The 15,916-nt window shown below is 39.4% G+C and overlaps 2 protein-coding genes and 1 non-coding gene across 4 annotated transcripts; 2 read left to right on the forward strand and 1 right to left on the reverse strand.

Moving 5' to 3' along the window:
- Nucleotides 1–693: 693 nt before the first annotated feature.
- Nucleotides 694–3,703, reverse strand: LOC116257812 (uncharacterized). Its single transcript, XM_031634803.2, has 3 exons — nucleotides 3,466–3,703; nucleotides 2,089–2,585; nucleotides 694–1,738 (listed from the first exon to the last, which is right to left on the reverse strand). The coding sequence occupies exons 2-3, from the start codon at nucleotides 2,276–2,278 to the stop codon at nucleotides 966–968; spliced, it is 963 nt and encodes a 320-aa protein (XP_031490663.1). The 5' UTR covers nucleotides 2,279–2,585; nucleotides 3,466–3,703; the 3' UTR covers nucleotides 694–965.
- Nucleotides 3,704–8,908: 5,205 nt separating this feature from the next.
- LOC116258129 (GDP-fucose transporter 1-like) lies at nucleotides 8,909–11,154 on the forward strand. Of its 2 annotated transcripts, none has more exons than XM_031635256.2 (2): nucleotides 8,909–9,317; nucleotides 9,798–11,154. In XM_031635256.2, the coding sequence occupies exon 2, from the start codon at nucleotides 9,859–9,861 to the stop codon at nucleotides 10,927–10,929; it is 1,071 nt and encodes a 356-aa protein (XP_031491116.1). In that variant the 5' UTR covers nucleotides 8,909–9,317; nucleotides 9,798–9,858; the 3' UTR covers nucleotides 10,930–11,154. The 2 variants fall into 2 exon arrangements, with proteins under 2 accessions (XP_031491116.1, XP_031491117.1); XM_031635257.2 differs by having other exon boundaries at nucleotides 8,909–9,217.
- A 1,911-nt stretch (nucleotides 11,155–13,065) lies between these two features.
- On the forward strand, nucleotides 13,066–13,137 carry TRNAD-GUC (transfer RNA aspartic acid (anticodon GUC)). The gene has a single exon. It is a non-coding gene; the product is annotated as a tRNA-Asp (tRNA).
- Nucleotides 13,138–15,916: the final 2,779 nt, after the last annotated feature.

A 15,916-nucleotide genomic window follows, 5' to 3' on the forward strand; every position in this document is an offset into this window, starting at 1 on the left:
GGGCCCAGAAGGTGATGGTGGGGGGTGGGTGTCTGACGGATATTCCATTCCCATCCTACGTAAATGGTTTTCTATAAGCTGGTGCTCGTAATTGGATTCGACCGTATACCAAATGTAAAAGCTAGTCTCCCAGAAAAGTGGGCGCGCACAAATAGATTTCACTGTGAACCAAATGGAGAGTTTAACCTGGATCGTTCTATAAAGGGGATGCTTGATTGTCCGTTCGATTGCCAGGAAAGCAAGTCTGGGAAGAGTAAGAATGTAGGTTACCAATGAATAACAAATTACAAAGTCCTTGGTAACTCTTGAAATTTAACAGAGTCAAACATGATCGTTACTCTTCGATTAATGAAGCAATTTAGATGGCAATCGAGCCTAAACTTTGATTCAGCTCGACAGATTTCAATTCACCTTATCTTGTAGCTCGTTCCAATAGTACCAAAAGCTACTAAGACCGTATCACTAAGATTTATAAATCTCATGAATTTCATTCCAATCGTACCAAAGGCTACTAGTTCCAATAGTGCCAACAGCTACCGAGGCCGTATCACTAGGATTTATAAATCTCATGAATTTCATCTGCCTTCTTCCAAGATGTCCGTACAAGAAAACCAACCACCTCCCTCCAATCTAGTTGTCACACCTTGTCCCTTCAGAGGCTTTAGAACTCATCTAGTGATTGACTTTCAGGTGAAGAATTAGCATAACCAAGACATCAAACAACCAAACAAAATAGCGAGTGAATCTTTGATAGCGTGGTTTGGGCTGTATGCATTTCCTTTGTAGTCATGTTAAGACCAAGTAGACTTTTGCCGGGTTAATGCCAATTCTGACTGGGTGTTCAGATAAGTCTTCCAAGGGTTCGAACCCTTCGGCAATGAAGTTTCGGTATTATAAATATACATTATAGAGATTCCATTGTGTACATAAAATACAAAACAAACCCTGTTCGCAAACCTGAGCTTTCATGATCTCCAATCCATCTCCCACATCCCACCGCTGCCTTCTCTGCGATGGTGGTAGCTCTCCTCTAGGTGGCCACCACCTCCTCTCTTGTGCACCGGAGAGTAGAACCGACCGGACCCACCGCCTCCGTTCCTCTGCAACGCCTGATGACCACCCACTTGACTGCTCACGGGGCCAGGCCGGCAGACGGGGCCCAGCAACCTCCCTCCCTTGTAGCCACAGAATCTCTGTTGGACTGCGGTGGCAGCGGCGCTATTGTTGCCCAGTAAATTCGGCGAGCTATACACCCTCTGGAGCGGTGTGAACTCAATGGCGGGAGAGTCGTTACTAGGTCCGGCCGCGACGGCAAGAGTCGACTGCTCCATTACACCTGATCTGGGGGAGGACTCATTGGAGGAAGGTGCGCGATGGTGGGGGTAGTTGAGGTGATGGAGATGGTGCTGATTATAGCGGGTGGAAGGAGAGACGTTGACGGTGCGGATGCCATTGACGGCGTCGATGTAGCGCTGCTCGAGGGTGTCCCCGGTTGGGGTGGTTGATTCAAAAAGGAGGGGAGACGGGTTGGCGGGGAAGAGGAAGGCGCGGAGCCGGGCGGCACTGCCACCGGGAGTTGTTGCCGCTAAGAAGGACTGCTGGCGGTCGTACTCGTCGATCATGTTTTGTAGGTCTTCATCGCAGGTCACTGAGACCAGAGAGTCCAGGTCCTCGGAGAAGAGTTGGTACTTGAGCACCACGTCCGATTCGAAGAGCATGGTCAGTTTCCTCATCAAACCTGATAGTCAATCTCAGATGATTTAGCAGAAATAAAGAGAGAGATTTATACATGAACGCAAGGAAAAGAACTTAAAAATGTGTTTCAAAACTAAGTGATGTTTCGTTGCCAGAATAACTTACTCTCGTAATGTTTCAAAGATTAGTTGAAACTCCAAAAAATCTTTCCGTATTGAAGCTTGGAGAATGCGTTATAGCTATATAGCACGAATAAAAAATTAACATAACGATATTATCATTAGCCATGTAAGGTGACATTCATGAGAACAACTCCTGTTAAGAATGCCTTGGTGTCGATGGTTAATATTCACGTAGACTGTAGACATAAGCACAATGAGCCAGAAAACTTGCCTGAGAAGGTGGTGTTCCGGGGAACGACGACGACGCGCGTCTCTCCTCCGACGTACTTGAGATTCCCATCGGACGGCCTCGGGAGGATCCGCCCGCCGTAGCTACAGAGGAACTTCAAGCGATTCTTAGGGGAGCCCGTAGACGATGTCGGTGATCCCAGCATGACCGCCTCCTCGCTGGCCGTCGTCATTGCGGCGTACAAGCGAGAAGCAAGGCGAGAAAGAGAGCTGGAACAAAGGAGCAGCCGAGCTTCCGCCGAATGTGGAGAGTTTCAGAAAGGAAAGAGAGAAGAGAAGGGCCTCTCTTTCAGTCAGATCTCCTCCTCAGCCCAGAAGACCCCTCCATGATCGGACTCCGAGAAGCTATGAAAGAGGATCCAGGTTTCGGAAGCGACGTTATTCTTTGAGTACTTTTTTGTAAGGAGACCGGCCGTTGATTTCGGAATCTTCGATTCTTCCGGTCACGGAGCAATTAAAGAAGCTTTTTCTGTCTCATTCCTTCACCAGAAAAATAAAAAAACAAAGAAACGGATATTTTAAACGTATTGCGTTAAAGTTGTCAAGGGAAAAAAATTGTTTAAACGCATCAGCGTTTCTTGCTTTGTCAAATTCATTTCTATTTGTTCTTTTATTGCTTTCCTTCTTTCTCGCGACCTCGGATTTACAGAAAAACAATTCACGAAAATTGAATTCAGCAAAGAATCGAAGCTTTTCAGAAATGTCAGACCGCGAAAGAAGAGGAAAATTGAAAAGAAGAACAATTTTTTTCTACTTTTCTTTCTTGTTCATCCTTTGGGTTAAAAACAGGTCCAAAACTATGTACTGAGCTTCGTTCTCAGCTTCACTGATATCCAAACCCTAGAATGCGCTAAGAAACGAAGGTAAAAAAGGGAACAATTTTTTTTATCAACAAAGAGAAAGCCAACTAAATCTCAAAGATCACGGCAAAACCGGAAGAATCAACAAAAAACAAGTTTAATTCAACATCGGGAAAAGCCCGATCCTTTTCAAACGACACAAAGAAAGAACATAACATTAAAAATGTTTCAAAAATCAAATTGAAACCCTAGCAGCACCGGAAACAGGCACGAAAGATCAACATGAAATTAATGACTGAATTTCCCCCCTTCCTACGGAGAACGATGACCCTGGATTCATCAAATGCAATGCTAAAGAGAGCTCCAAGATCGCTCGTTTCCCCGTCTTCTGCGACGACATATGCAGTCGAGCTATCGAAGAAGAACAAGGCGAAGAACACAGAGACGACGCAGCAATAGAACTCTAGCGCTCAAAGCGCAACGCACAAAAAGAGGCCATATCAGACGTATCAGACGAAAGAAGAAGATTATGATAATACAGAGAGAGAGAGAGAGAGTACTGTGGGAGAAACTCCTAAGGTGAAAGGGCTGGCGGGCGAGATCTCCGCCAAACTTCCGTAAACGGCCTGACGGCAGGGACTGCACCAAATGGCCAGGACGGGAAAAAGGGTGAGCCGAAGACCAGAGGGAGACGGACGGTAGCCTTCCTCTTCCCTTCGTTCTCCTAATTCTGCTCTCCTCCTCTAGAGCTCGCACCCTTCCTCCTCCATCGCCCCCACTCTCCCGTGGCCACCCATCCTTCGCCCTCTCTTTCCTTCCCCTCGCCCCCTCTCCCGCCCTCTCCTTCATATCTTAAATACCCGCCACCGCCTTCCTTTCGCACCTCAAAATGTTCTCATTTGAGACACAATTTTTATCGATATTACTGATTTAGCTACGGTTTTATACTGTTCACTAGTAGCTTCAGTTTCTCTTTTTATTTATAACCTCAAACTTAAAACTTGCGTTTAACTGAATAAATCAAGAATGCCATGCTTTATTTTGTCTGGTGGCAGTAAATGTCATTTCTTAATTTAAAAAACTAGGATTCGAATTTCAGCAGTCCAAACTTTAAAGTGGGGCTCCTCCCTCTTTGACTGTTGCCAAATGTGGTCGTATAAATAAGACAGGTTTCCATGAGATCATTTTGAGAATATACTTCAAAAATGAGTCCCTCAAATGGAAAAGATTCGTTTTTTCGTTTAAGACAATAAAGTACAAAAAACTTCTTCCTTTCTCTTTTCAAGTCCTCTTCTTTCGATCTTCTTAGTGTTTTTTAAACTTGTCGAAATCTTTAAAACAAATTCATAAAATACTCACACAAACAAAGTGTATATGCTGCTAAACCACCTTCAATGTTCTTAAAATGCGCATTATAAGAGCACCATATTCTTATTCAAAAAAATATAATTGTAAATCTAAGAAACAAAGGACAAAGAAAATCATGCCATGTTTTCTAAGACAATTATAACATGATGTTCTTCTTACTAAATGCTCGGGCACGGAAGAAAACATCTCAAACAACAGAGCATTAGAGACATTCTCTTCCACTATTTGTCATACTCATGTGTAACAGAAATTTTGGAAAGAAAAAGCCCGAGATAGAATGTTAACCCTTTCCTCCACCGGTCCAACATAAGAGTGTTCAGCTCATTAAAACTTCTTCAACAGCCTGTTTAAACATCAAATTTAATTGCTCTTACAACCAGTCTTTAGCTAATTAATGTACATAAAGTCATTTCTGACGAAATTAATGGCACTTTATGTGATTTATTACAATTAATTATATTCTTACATTCATTTCACAAAATCATAACATTTTGCTTTAGTAAGCAACTCTTTGCTCTTGCTGTTTTGGGGTTATTTTTTATTTTTTTTAATTTACGATCAAAATTTAGCTTCAGCTTCTAATTTTAAGTGGTTAATTAAGTAATACATAGGAGTAAATTTCTTATAAAATGGAAGCTCTTTTCTCATCATCTTTACCGAACATGTGAACGCAGGGCATATGAAATCAATAATTAGGTAAGGACTGCGGAAGATATTTCTCTAATAACAGGAAATGGGGAGGGCAATTTCGTAATCGGCTTTCGGTTATTAACTTATTATCCCCTGGTAAGAACGAGGCGTTGGTGGATCAGGACTAGGAGGCTTCTTCCCTCAATCGCCACCGTCCATCGCCCACGCCGGCCGCACCTAGTCCACGTGGCAAGATCACCTCCGTCCTTCCCCTTCTTCCTTCATTTGCCACGTCAGCCTTCATCGGCGTGGTTTTCAAATTGGATCGGTAAGAATTTTACTTTCCCTGGGAAAAAAAATAACCGAAAAATGTACAAAAACTCACTAAAATTAAAAAAAAAATCCGTGAAAGTACATTTTAACATAGCTGATATGTGGTTCTTTGGGTGAGGAAGGAGCATCCTACCCCAATCAATTATGCTAAGAGTTTTTAAATTTAATAAGGAACGAAATATCATTTTTCAAATTTTCAAAATTTTTATACAGGAGAAAATTTTTAAAATTTCCATGTAATTTTTTTTTTTTTAAAGAAAAGCTAGGGCCCCTCCGGGCTCCCCCTTGGCTCCTACTCTGACTACCATGTGCTAAATAGATAAAACAATGTCATCATCATTCACATTTTATCCTTTTCGAAAAGCAACAAGATTGCAACACATTATCCTTTTCGACCAGACCCTTTGAGCAAACAACACTTGTTAGCACCACCATAATATACTAATATATTAAATAGATGAAACTCCATCATTCACATTATTCTTTTTCTAAAGCAAGTAAGCTGCAATCTAATACGAGAAACGGTATGATATGATAGAATGATGAATTTCATCAGGGCAAAGACTTCCATCTAGCTCTAAGGGCCATAGCCTTGTTGTTTAGCTCACGAAGCGAGCTTAGTCAAACTGGCACTATTTTTCTGGACTACAAATGGTGGTAGTTTGACACTCCTTACCATGGATTCTGAAGTAGTCCTGAACCCTAAGAACACAAAAAAGAAATGTGGGTTTTGGCCCTTCTTTGAGTGGCTTCCTTTTACCTGAATATAGTAAATCTGTTTTGAATCCGGGCGTATATATTGACATCCTTGTTGATAAAATTCATTCAAAACGGAAACAAAACAACATTAAATTGTTAAAAGAAAATCTCTTTCCCCTCCAACTTCTAAATTTCGATCTGGTTAATTTCATGAGGAAGCTGGCTATCTAAACTACCTTTAGTCGTCGACCTGCGCTTGGTTTTGAATTTGATTTTAAATAAATGTAGAACATAGCATATATTCATATGCTTTGAAAGTCAATTGTAAACATATGATAGTGCAGATAGGATTGAAGTGCATATTTAAAGGTAGGATTGACATTAGGAAGTAAATGTAAAAGTTGGGTCTGGATTATGAATATAAAAATAGGATTCATATATGGTGTAGTCATTTTTATGTGTGTTTGAATCCATATTCAAATTCCGAATATGTCCATTCTATAACTACCCATTTTGTCGATTGGATCTAAGGCGGCAAAGGGGTCAAACATGTCCAGATATCATATTTAGGTTCTCATTCTATCGCAGATTTGGACCATCAAAGAAAGATCTGAATATGTCTTTGAAATGGATCTACGTTTTATCAAATTGGACTTTGTTCAAGCACCTTGAAGAGGTTTGATTTAGTCATGTTTCGCATTTAAATCCAATGTAACTAGGTGGAATTAGCATTTTCTTGTTAATTTAATTCTCTGTTGGAAAATCGATCGGTTTCGAGCTTACTCACTCAAATTTTGCTGCGATCCATCCAAAACAGATTGATATTTGGATTCAGATATGGACATAGAGAAAACCCATCTCTAAAATCCAGAAACATCTTTAACTAACCCTGGTTAGATCTAAGAAGGCCCCTGAAAAATCAGGCCTAGTGGCAGTAAATTTTATGTATCAAGTACATCACTCTACCGGTGTCCCACTCTAGACAGGTCCAATGCTGGCGAATCCAGCCTGAATCTGAATCAGGCATGCTGGTGGAGCCACATGTAGGCAGGCACGGCTATCAGGGGCGGAGCTAGGATTTTTTTCAGAAGCGGGTCAAACGGTCCAACGAACTTATTTGGATAGGAACAAACTAAACCCGAATCCAAAAAATATATTACACAACTAAAATTTTCAAATTTTTTAATATAAATTTTCTTTTTTCAATTAGCTGGGGCCCCTGGTGGCCGTGCGGGCAGTTGCCCACTCCAGTCCCTTGAGTTTCTTATAATCAAATTGGTGCTGTCATATATTTGCTCTTTTCTATAAATTGCTACCTTTAAAAGAACGAGAGTCGTTGAATTAGTGCTTTTCAACAAAAAAATTTCTATCTCCACCGCTGATTCCGATGAATGGCTCTTCCTTAAGTCTACAGACAAAGTGAAGATGAGTTTGGTCTCTGATTCACGAGTTAGGTAGCGAGACACATTAAACTTGGCTTCTCTAATTCAAAACCTTGTGTATTATATTTGGTGGCGTGTGATAACGACAGCTTCCGAACCCATTTGCGATTGTTGGTGAGAGAAACACATAGGAAAATATCACAATTTATTACATGAAGCTTGTTCACCGATAGCACAGAGTGCGACAAAAGACCACAATGCAAGATGTGGGATCCTTGTATACGGATTAGCTAAAGTCTCACTATCGCATATATATATATATATATATATATATATATATATATATATATATATATATATATATATATATATATATATATATATATATATATATATATGAGATGAAAACAAGCCTACTTTGTGTTCAAAATTATTTTAAACAAAATGTGGACATCTTATGGTGTTGATAGATAAATACTACACTAGTTTAATATAAATCATGCTTCAAATCAAGTTGTTTTTGTATAAGTTTGATTTTTCTACTATCCCAATTTTAATGTTATAAAAGGCTTAACATTTTTTATTATTAAAAAACATTATTGAAGTAAAAAAACATGTAAATACTTGTTCCTCATCAGATCACTCTCAAGATCATGTCCATAAGGTTAGATTACATAAAAAACTTTAGCAATTAATTTTTGTGGGTCTAGTCTTTATCTCTTATCAAAGCGGTCTGATATTTAATAAACTCTTTCTCTCTCTCTTTCACTCTCTTCTTATATATATATATATATATATATATAATCTCAAATCTGTTGTCCATTGAGCCGTTGTTTCTTGCTTTTGAAAAACGTATTTTCATAAAATATCGTGATTTCAAGGTAAAAGTGGGACTTTATAAAGGTTTACAAGTCAACGGCTAGATCTTTCAGCTTTTCCATAACTTGATCTGCACGTCGAAATGTAATAGGACTATTTTTTTATTTATGTATTTTCGAGCATATAGCATTTATATCTATACAAAAATATTAGATCACAGAAAATACTTAAAAATACCAGCCGTGGAAGATGAGGACTATAAATTACATAAAATTGTAAAGTACAGTAAGCCCCTTTCCAATGTGAGTTACATTAATTACTTTAAGAGATCCTACACTTGATTTCTAAGCTTGAAAACTTATTAGCTCATTAAATTTGTGGAAGCTATGGTTCATAATTTAAAAAGATTTTCAACAACTGGCATATAGCACTGGAGTGCGTAAAGTTATTATCCCTTTTCTTTTAAGAACGTAATTAATAAAATTATATTTCGATTTTGATGAAATAATTTTACACATGACATTTTTAGAAAACTTCAAAAGTTTATTGGGTGGCTTATAAAGAGTTGCATAATTTTTAATGTTTACTTAATTCACGTCTACACGATTTAGTTAAAGTTTGCATCATACCTATGTTGGAAATCTAATCATTGAGATCTGAAAATAGGTTGGAAGAACATGTGAACTACTACTTAGATCATGCCTCTTACTAATCTATAAATGAGAATTGATATGAATGGCAGATCTTAAAATCAATAGTTTCCAGATATTCATGAGATTTTAAGTCTTTAGCAACCACAGACCACATTTACCTAAGCCATTTAATGAAAAAAAATTGCCTAAAAATTATGAATTTCAGTGGAAGCGAATGTTGCGAAGCTGGTCAATGCAGCGGGAACTCCCAAACAGAATAGGAGATTGATGGCTATAACCAGACATCTGTGCACTTTTTCGTAATTGAGTTTGACCTTACGCCACCTGAGATTCTGAGGAAGATGCAACAAAGGGCAGAAGTGGACCAGGTCGAGTCGTTTTGCCTTCGGAACGCCGCGGAGATAAGTAGCAGAGAAACGGCGATGGAGGTATGCACTCGGGCATCTGAATTCCCATTAGATTCGTGGGCTCTTTGATGCCTTTTCTCTGAAAAAGCCAGCAGATCGAGAAGATCAATTTCTGTTTAAGGTTCAGTTTCTTCATATTTCTTATCCTGACATACTCTAGAATCTTGGTTCAGTTTCTTCATATTTCTTATCCTGACATACTCTAGAATCTTGGTTCAGTTTCCAGTTTTGATCTGGTAAGAGTTTTTCTTCTTTCTTCGCTTGAGAAAATTTTCTGGTAGATTTTCCGTTGGGATCTTCCGTTTCCGTGAACATCGGCCGAATCCATTGAGAGTCATCTGTTGCATGCCCTGAAGTTGGGTGCTTTTCATGGTTTTGGGCCTCAGGGTTAGGGTGTAGCTTTTGTGATATTCAATTGGGGATCTTTGTGATCTTTCAAGTTCCTGGCTACCATTCTGTTCACTTGGCTTGAATTTTAAGGCGGCATACGAGTTTTGGCCATTGGTGGCTTAACTTTGAGCTTTGTGCTTGTTTTAGGAGGGAGTCAATTCTCCACCACATTGTTAATTTTTTTGGTGCTTCATTGATATTCGAATTCTAGGTCTGTTTGGGGATTAGTGATTGTTTAATACAAGTTTGAAGGTGGGAATTTTCTGTCAATAATGGCATCAAGATTTGAGAGTTCCAAGCAGTACTATGCCACAAGCAGCCTTGTTGTTGGTTATGCTCTTTGCTCTAGCCTCCTTGCTGTGATCAACAAGTATGCCATCACAAAATTCAATTTCCCTGGCCTGTTGACTGCTCTTCAGTACCTTACATCTGTATTGGGTGTCTGGATTCTGGGGAAGTTGGGGTTTCTTCACCATGACCCTTTCTCCTGTGAGACAGCCAAGAAGTTCCTCCCTGCAGCTCTTGTATTCTATCTTGCAATTTTCACAAACACAAACCTTCTTCGCCACGCAAATGTGGACACCTTCATCGTCTTCCGATCGTTGACACCCCTCTTGGTCGCCATTGCTGATACTGTGTTCAGGAGACAGCCATTGCCGTCTAAGTTTACTTTTGCGGCGTTGGTGACCATCTTGGCAGGTGCAATAGGGTACGTGGCCACTGATTCAGCTTTCTCCCTCACCGCGTATTCTTGGGCATTTGCTTATCTTGTTACCATCACCACAGAGATGGTTTATATCAAGCACATGGTCACAAATCTGGGGCTGAACACTTGGGGCTTTGTCTTCTACAACAATTTGTTGTCATTGATGATGGCACCTTTGTTTTGGATCATAACTGGAGAGTACAGTGATGTGTTTTTGGCCATCTATGGGATTGAGACGGGCCACTGGATCAAACCTGGTGCATTTTTAGCAGTCGGTTTGTCCTGTATATTTGGCTTGGCGATCAGTTTCTTTGGTTTTGCAGCAAGGAAGGCTATATCAGCCACTGCTTTCACTGTAACTGGTGTTATCAATAAGTTTCTAACGGTGGCAATTAATGTTATGATCTGGGACAAACATGCTAGCCCGTTGGGGTTGGTATACTTGCTTTTCACCCTTCTAGGGGGAGTTCTCTACCAGCAGTCTGTAAGCGGATCTCCTCCTCCTCCTCCTCCTCCTCCCCAGCAGCAGCATGACAAAGTGGTGGCAATGAAGCAGGCAGATGAGACCGACAGCTATGCTGAAGGTGAAACAGATGACGAAGAAAAGAGGTTACTGAGTAAATACTCAGGAGAATGATTTCTTGGAACTGTTGTCCCTTTTCTCTCACTGTTGATTGGCACTCTTTGTAGTCCAAGTGGTACAGATCTTCCCCAACAGGCTTCTAAGCACGTATCTGATATGAAATTCCAAGTTCTCGTCCAGATTACAATCTATTTTTTAAATTTCTGATGTGTAGAAGGATGTACAACCTCTAATGTTGTATGTTTTTTTTTTATAAATCATTCCATTTCTTTGATAGCATATTGCTTTTGTCCGCAATAATGATAATAACTGTGCCACAAGAACAGAAATAAACAATTGAAAACCTTTCTGTCAACTGAAAAAGCATATGCAAGACAGAATGGAAGTGTGAAATAGTCTTGTAAACCTTTCCGAGATTAAGCTGGGAAAGAAATTTCATGGTGCAGAGTAAATTCCTGTTCGACCCAATGTAGTGTTGAAGCAAGCTTTCTTGGTATTTGCTGACTTTACATTATAAACAGAATGGCCCCGGCCCCCAGGCTTTACAATGACTCTTAAGAAAATCCAAGCACTTGATAATTGTGCTTCGAGTGGCTTAGAAGGCTAATGGTTATGGCATTCTACAGGGAAATCCACAATCTTCTTGCCAAACCCATGAATGCTTCATCTTGATGTCACCTTCATTGCTTCAATTGCAAGAAACATGATACTTTTCATTTTGATATATGAAAAACTCGATTTTTGTTAATGACTTAAAAGGACCATTGCGTGGTGGATGTAACAGTTCCGGTTCATCTTGCAGGTGAAACTGATTCAAAGTCTTGGAGTATAAGTGAAACAATTTTCCTGCAATTCCATTGCGCCATCTGTTCTCTTGAAAAGCTATAGCAGCTTCTCAATTGCATGATATTGGCGGAAACGCTTAAGAATCTGGGCATCTGCATCGTATATGACTCTATAGGTTTCCCCATCTCAGCTAATCTAATCGCTTGCGAATTCTGAATTTTCCATCAGATTGCAGGATGACAAAACCAACTGAGTGACTTCCATGTCAGAATGTTTACAGTTGGTGCCCCCTTTGAAAAATAAAGAACCACCGTCTAAATAAGATCCACGTACCTGTGCTGCTGTATCCGTACTCAAAATGGGTATTTGAGCATACTTTGGTATTTTTTAGACTAAATCCCAATTCAAATTGCTTAAGTTTATATGATTTAATTTCTTCTAACTCAATTTTCATTCTATTTTTAGAGTTACTGTTCATTAACATGTAATGTTTTTATTTGAAATCACTTGTTTACTTAAATGTTGCTTTTCTTTTGATTTTTTCTGTGTGTTATTTTGCATATATATATATATATATCATGTCGTACTCCTATACCAATATTTTGTAAAGTAGTTGTGTGCGTGTGTGCCCGTATCTCCATACCCATACCATGTGACTTGAACCACAGTCAATAGCAAGAATATATTTAAGAAATCATCCCATCTTTTATTTATTAGTGGGGGACGTGCTACCATTGATGGAGATGCCTTAACCAGGAGGCGTGAGATTCTGCAGTGTCGGTTGGTTCATTCAGGCAATGTTGTTAAAATCAGTTTCTGAATCAAAGCAGTCGGCAGAAAGATTGAAAAAGAAAACTAGGTGAATGAAACCCCCAAAGAATCAAATTGAAATTTATATTTTTAACTAACACGGAAAGGAGAAGCAAATAGAAAATTAGAACAATGAAAAAATATCTCTCTCTTGTGTGTGCTCTTGTTCTGCAACATCAGCATTCTGGTATCCAAAGTTAGGACCTGAAATGAAGATCTGGATTTAACATTTGATGCGATGTTGCCAACGAATCAGGGTCTGCGCCTATTCCACCTGCCATGAATCCCAGGTTTGTTTTCATAACTTTAGGGTCTGACCCTGTATTGAATTTCACTTCCAAATCAGAGGCTGTAAGCAAACTGGGTTGATATCCAACCAAATCCAAATACCAATCAGACCTAGATTGGTTGTTTACTTCTAGTATAAACCCAGTTCAAGCACAAATATGACTTTAGTTTGATTATGCGAAATCTCATAAAATCAAGCCTTTAACACATACATTTTGAACCTAAGCCCAGCCCATTTACATTCCATATGTGGTGTTAAACTCCTGAAATTGGTGAAACCTTGTGTTAGATAATAGAGACAACAAAGTCGTTGTAGTATAGTGGTGAGTATTCCCGCCTGTCACGCGGGTGACCCGGGTTCGATCCCCGGCAACGGCGACCTCTTTCTTTCTCTTTGCACAATTCATTTTTTGCAATTATTAAAATGCGCGAGCTCTTTGAAACCGTCTTATTCAATTTAACTAACCATTTATCGACAAAGAGTTACCAAGTTAAAATGATGGGTTCTTTGGCAAATTCTCGCTAGAATTATTGACAACTGAAAAATTGAAAATCCCCTCCTTCCCTGGTCCTTTTAAGTTCTAATAGCAAATATTTTCATATTTCTTACTCAAGCCCTACAAATAGTTTTGGCGTTAACTTGTCCATCGAAGTTGTGATTTTTTTTAGAAAGAATTAGTTAATAGAATCATATGTATGTATTTTTATAGGAAATTTTCTTGTTTTTGTCTGATTGTCACGGCGATGAAAGTAAATTGTCCTTGACAAATTGATCGAGTCGTTACAAACAAGAAGCTCAAAGACAATATAGGGAAAAGTGTGCCGTTTCTTAAGTTAGCTAAAGTTTGTTGCTTAGCTTTGACACGATTTTAGGGGCTTTTCTTTTTTGTCTCTTGCAGGCAAGCAGGACCCTTGCTTTGCTAGTTTAGTTTATACATGTCAAAGGGAAATTTAGGCTTCCAACTCCTAAGCTGAAAAGTTATGCGAACCCCCAAAATTGAACTCTTGATTTTCTTTTAACTTAAATGTCTTTCCCCAACCAAGTGAGCATTTGAAATATTGTGTAAGTGTTACATGAATCTACCATAAATATAAAGATAGATTCATGATGCACTTGCATTAGTGTTTCATCTATCAAACAACTCTTAAAGGACTGTTTGCGACAGTAACGATGTATTACTGTTGTGAATTTAGCAACAAGCAAGGCCGTAACAGATTATGAATTAAGCCGTCTTAAACTAGTAAAATTGAGGGACAAGCACACACACACGCAGCAAAGGCGGAGCCACATGTGGGCATGTATAGGCAGCTGCCTACACGGTCCAATGAATGAATTTCATTTATTTTCATGTTGGTGGTCTCCAACAATTTGTTTCTTCATATTAGCGCCCCTTAAATACTTACCTATCTAACACACTTAATCGTCCATATTATGTCTGAGGTTTTTTTTTGACGAATGCTTCTTAGCCAAAAATCTTTAGCTCTACCTCTGAAACAAGTGCTCCTTAGCACAAAAATTTATGGTTTTGCCCGTGACACATACATACATGGTTCCACCCGTTTGTACGAGTGCTCCTTAGCAAAAAATTTTTGGCTCTCCCTCACCTCACCCGCCCACACACAAACAGAAAGAGAGAGAATCCTTGACAGAGTCTGATTAGTAAGTTAAAAATCCTAAATAATTAAGCTATCAATGACCCAAAAAAATGGTCGAAGATGCAAAAGACCTTCCGTCGCTAAAGATGAATTGCCAAGCAGTTCCCAAATCGAAACAACATATAATTGGAACCTTTTGATGCCTCCCATCTGCTGCCACATTAGTTCATCTAGCACTAGATCTTTGTGGATTTTGGGCACTCAACTTTGGCATATATATATATATATATATATATAGAGAGAGAGAGAGAAAGAGAGAGAGAGAGATCCTAGTTCTTAAACATCCACTGATTTGGTCCCAAAAAACAGAAGAAAAAAAAAAAGAAGAAGAACAGAAGGCACAGGGAAATTAAGGAATCATGAAAAGAGAAATTAAAGAAGACAAGGATAGCAGCAAATGGGGTCTATTTGGCATTCACTCACTTGAGGCCCAAGAGGCGCTTGCAGAGCATGAGAAGCTTACCCTTCTTCTTGGGCTTGGAGAAAGCGTCTGCAGGGGAAGAAGAAGGGTCTGCCTCGATCTGGTCATGGATGCGGCTGTAGCTCCCCCACTTGCCTGCCCTTGTTGAAAGCGAGGCAGAAGAGAGGCTTCTCATGGAGAACGCCCTTGTTACAGCACAAGGCCTAAGAAGAGCGATGGGCTCCAGCTCCCCCTTCACTTTCACTTTCTCTGAGGAAGAACATGATTTCCTGCAAAGAACGACCCCAAGATTCTGCTCCTCTCCCTCGCCTCCTCCTCCTTCTGCTTCTTCTTCTTCTTCTTCATTAAAAGCCGCAAATCGCGTTGCAGTGACCTCCTTGGCTTTTGGTGCTGCAGGTGTGGAGAAATGAGGCTGTGGAGATTGGTGGTGGGTGAAGGAAGAGAGGACTGACAAGTCCACCGATCTCGACCTTCTGGTCCTGAACTGCCCGTAACCATGCATCTCTCTCAGTCTTCTCTGTGCCCAACAGATATGAAAATGCGGGAACCAAGATACATATAGGTATATATGTATATATATATATATATGTAGAGAGAGAGAGAGAGAGAGAGAGAGTTTAGGTGTTGTTCCCAGATCTGCAATTGGAGGTTCCATCCAGTATTTTTGTAGCATGTTTTTATTTATGTTTCTAAATAAATGTAAATTTGAAATATAAGAATTAAAATGTTTTCACACTATAACCTTAAAATCTGTTTTTATCTCTCTTATCATTCAAGGTGCGTTTGATTACTCTGTATTTAAAATCCATGGATCTGAATTATTATGTGATTTCTGATATATTAGAAGTTTCATTAATAAAATCCATATTTCATCAAACTAAAGCTCTTAGATGATTCATATTTAAGATCCTTATTTTATCTTTTTTGCATTGAGCAAATGTGGGGTTTAAGATTGAAGAGAAGGTGGGTCTGATCTTAATCTCAACTCCTGAAGAGGATGTCAAATTGAAGACTGTCAGATGATTTAAAAAGATGATCAGCTTCTTGTTTTCCAAATAAGAGAGAGACGGGCCCAACATT

The sequence above is a fragment of the Nymphaea colorata genome, chromosome 7, assembly GCF_008831285.2.
Source record: "Nymphaea colorata isolate Beijing-Zhang1983 chromosome 7, ASM883128v2, whole genome shotgun sequence".
Taxonomy (NCBI): domain Eukaryota; kingdom Viridiplantae; phylum Streptophyta; class Magnoliopsida; order Nymphaeales; family Nymphaeaceae; genus Nymphaea; species Nymphaea colorata.